The sequence below is a fragment of the Brachypodium distachyon genome, chromosome 3, assembly GCF_000005505.3.
Source record: "Brachypodium distachyon strain Bd21 chromosome 3, Brachypodium_distachyon_v3.0, whole genome shotgun sequence".
Taxonomy (NCBI): Eukaryota; Viridiplantae; Streptophyta; class Magnoliopsida; order Poales; family Poaceae; genus Brachypodium; species Brachypodium distachyon.
The window spans coordinates 35,659,283-35,661,977 of NC_016133.3; the positions used below are offsets into that span (position 1 = coordinate 35,659,283).

The 2,695-nt window shown below is 53.2% G+C and overlaps 1 protein-coding gene across 1 annotated transcript; it reads right to left on the reverse strand.

Moving 5' to 3' along the window:
• Positions 1-610: 610 nt before the first annotated feature.
• Positions 611-2,389, reverse strand: LOC100834816. Its single transcript, XM_024460525.1, has one exon. It carries the CDS (start codon positions 2,214-2,216, stop codon positions 1,578-1,580), a length of 639 nt encoding a protein of 212 aa, XP_024316293.1. The 5' UTR covers positions 2,217-2,389; the 3' UTR covers positions 611-1,577.
• Positions 2,390-2,695: the final 306 nt, after the last annotated feature.

Below are 2,695 nucleotides of genomic sequence, written 5' to 3' on the forward strand. Positions count from 1 at the left end.
GGTAGGAATTGTCCGCCCAAGCGGGATCTGGCGGAGCTCCGCCAATTAGCTCCGCCCCATCCATTGTTGACTGTTTAATTGTAAAGAAATACCTTTTGGTGATATAGGGGAGCAGTGAAGGCATGATTCTATTGAAGTCGCACCATGTCAATTTTTTGTCACAGTCAAAAATGTTTTTATCATGCTAATACTATTTACGAACTCTAGTTCATTTTTTTTTCAACATCGGGCAACTCGTGGTTAATCAAAACCTTGATCGATATTTTAGCAAATCAAATTTTTGGCACAACACAGTTAGGCCCCAACCAAACATACCCCAAGATCCAAACCTTGGTGCTTAGGCATAGACGAGAGCGTTTTTTGTTTTGAGCGAAATAGACATGAGTGCTTAAAACAAGTTGGTTGTGGTAGCGTGTACTCCCTCTGACCGCAAAAGACTGGACGTTTGGTGTTTTCCAAGGGAATTAAGAATTTTGTAGAAAAGCCCCTCCTCCCCTCCATTACTCCATGCTTCGATTCACACAACAATTAATACTGCACACTCCACAGCAATTGCAAGTAAATACTTCCCGCCACCGCCACAGCCACAGCCGTACTACTAGTACTCCCGTTAGATTACAATTAGCAATGCAATTAGCTTGATTTCTGTCTAATTACAATTAGTACAAAAATTGTGTCCTGCACACATCTCGAGTCCACAATAAACAAAAAGAACAAAAACCAGCATGCTCAAAAAAGCCCAAAAATAGAGCAACTCCCGGTCTCCACGCTAAAAAGAGAGCACCTTCCGGGCTTCCAGGCCTCCAGCAATAGCAGGTCGCTCGCGCGCACATCCGGAGAGACTTGACCTTCGAGGACGAGGTGCACCTGTCGATATCTTCTTCCAGTAATCTTTCCATTCCACAACAAACTTCTCCCGACTTCTGCTTAAAAAAAGAACAGACCCTTCCAACTCTCCATGCTAGATTAACGTTGTTTTGAACTAACGTTACATAAATCCCAGATCGCCTTGCATCCAGCGCTAGGTCCAGACTCGATCCCGAGGAAGGAGATGAACTGCACTGTGTTCATTCTCCAGCTCCACTCTAGACCGTTGTTACTGTATGCCAGTAGTATGTGACTACACAGTTGATCAAATCCAAGTCCTGATAAGGCATGCATGTACTTCAGTGATTCGACGCAAATGCATAGGAATAAAGATTCAAAACGTGTATGTTGTCACGTCACGACAACGTACTAAAAGTCCAAAACGTGTGTGTGTACTTTTTGTGAGTCACTTCCAAATGTACCCGCTGAGAAATTCAGAGATTGGACAACGCTGAAGGAATATGATACCTTCAAAATTCAGTACAGCGATCCTCAATCGCCATCTGTTGTTACTCCCTGCCTCCGAGTACTAATTAAGCAGTAGATTGCAAACTTGTCAAGAAAATTCTATATGCCCATATCGATCTACGAAGAAGCAGTCAGAGTACCGTGAGCCAATTGGCCCAATTCTGACCTCTGACCATGTATGCCAAGACCTCTGAATTGTCTGACCGATTAGCATCTCGTAGTAAGGAGTACTACACATCCTGTCACTTGGGCGATCTTGGTGCCATGACCGCCGTGGACCGCCGCGTGGGGCCAGCCTCGACGTCCCCGTCCTCTTTCTTCTCCCCAACCACCGCGGCCTCCTCCTCCTCTTCCTCCGCCTCCGGCGAGGGCGCCTCGAGGTCGTCCCGGACGCGAAACGAGGCGTGGAGCACGACGAGCGGGACGCCGACGCCCAACGCAGCCATGACAGAAGAGACGGCCCCAGCCGCCGCGAGCCCCGCGAACACGAGCACGGCGAGGATCACCATGATCCGCCGCCGGAGCAGAGCCGATCCCGGGAACGACTGAGCCGGCCCGAATTTAAGGCACCCGAGGAGGAGGAGGACGCCCTTGGATGCCGCCATGAGGGCGAGCACGCACGACCGGTGCCCCGTGGCGGAGAGCGACGCCAGGAGGAGCGCCCACTGCAGCGCGGCGTAGTGGGGCGCGAAGGTTCGGAGGTTCCGTACGGCGCGCACTGCCGCGGCCTCCGCGTCCGCCGCCGCGGAGAACGCCGAGGCGCCCGGCGCGAACCGCGACGCCGCCCGACGCGCGGCCCGGACGCCCGCGACAGCCCTGTCCAACGCCCGCCGCGCCGCGCCTGCCCCGGCGCCCGCGACGGAGGCGGCCATCGCGGTCATTTCGGCGGCGATCGCTTGCCTCGATTCGCGGCACCCCGGCTGCTGCGTTTTAAAAGACTTGAGAAGACTCAGGAGAAGAGAGACGGGGCGCCGATGGGGCGGGGGTGGAGCGAGTCAAAGACGCGGGGGTTTTAACGGACGTAGCGCGCCACGGGCCGTACGTGGTGGCGGAAACCGGGGCTTTTCCACTCTTGTGCCGCGTCGATTTTTCTGCCGCGGCAGCGACCCGGCCCGGTGGCGCGGTGGTGGTTCCCCGAATGTGTTTGGCCGACGGCCACCACCATTATAATTCCACCAACGTCCTAGTGCTGCATATGCGTAGTTTTGTTTTTTGTTTTTTCCTTTCCCGTACCAGCTAGTATTGCAAGTTCGAAATGCGACTCTATGAACAGAACAGGCAAAAATCTGCCCAGGTGAAGCTGCGCGGAGGAAGAGAACGGGCTTCTCTGAATCTTGGTTCAGTTGCAACTTGCAACAAC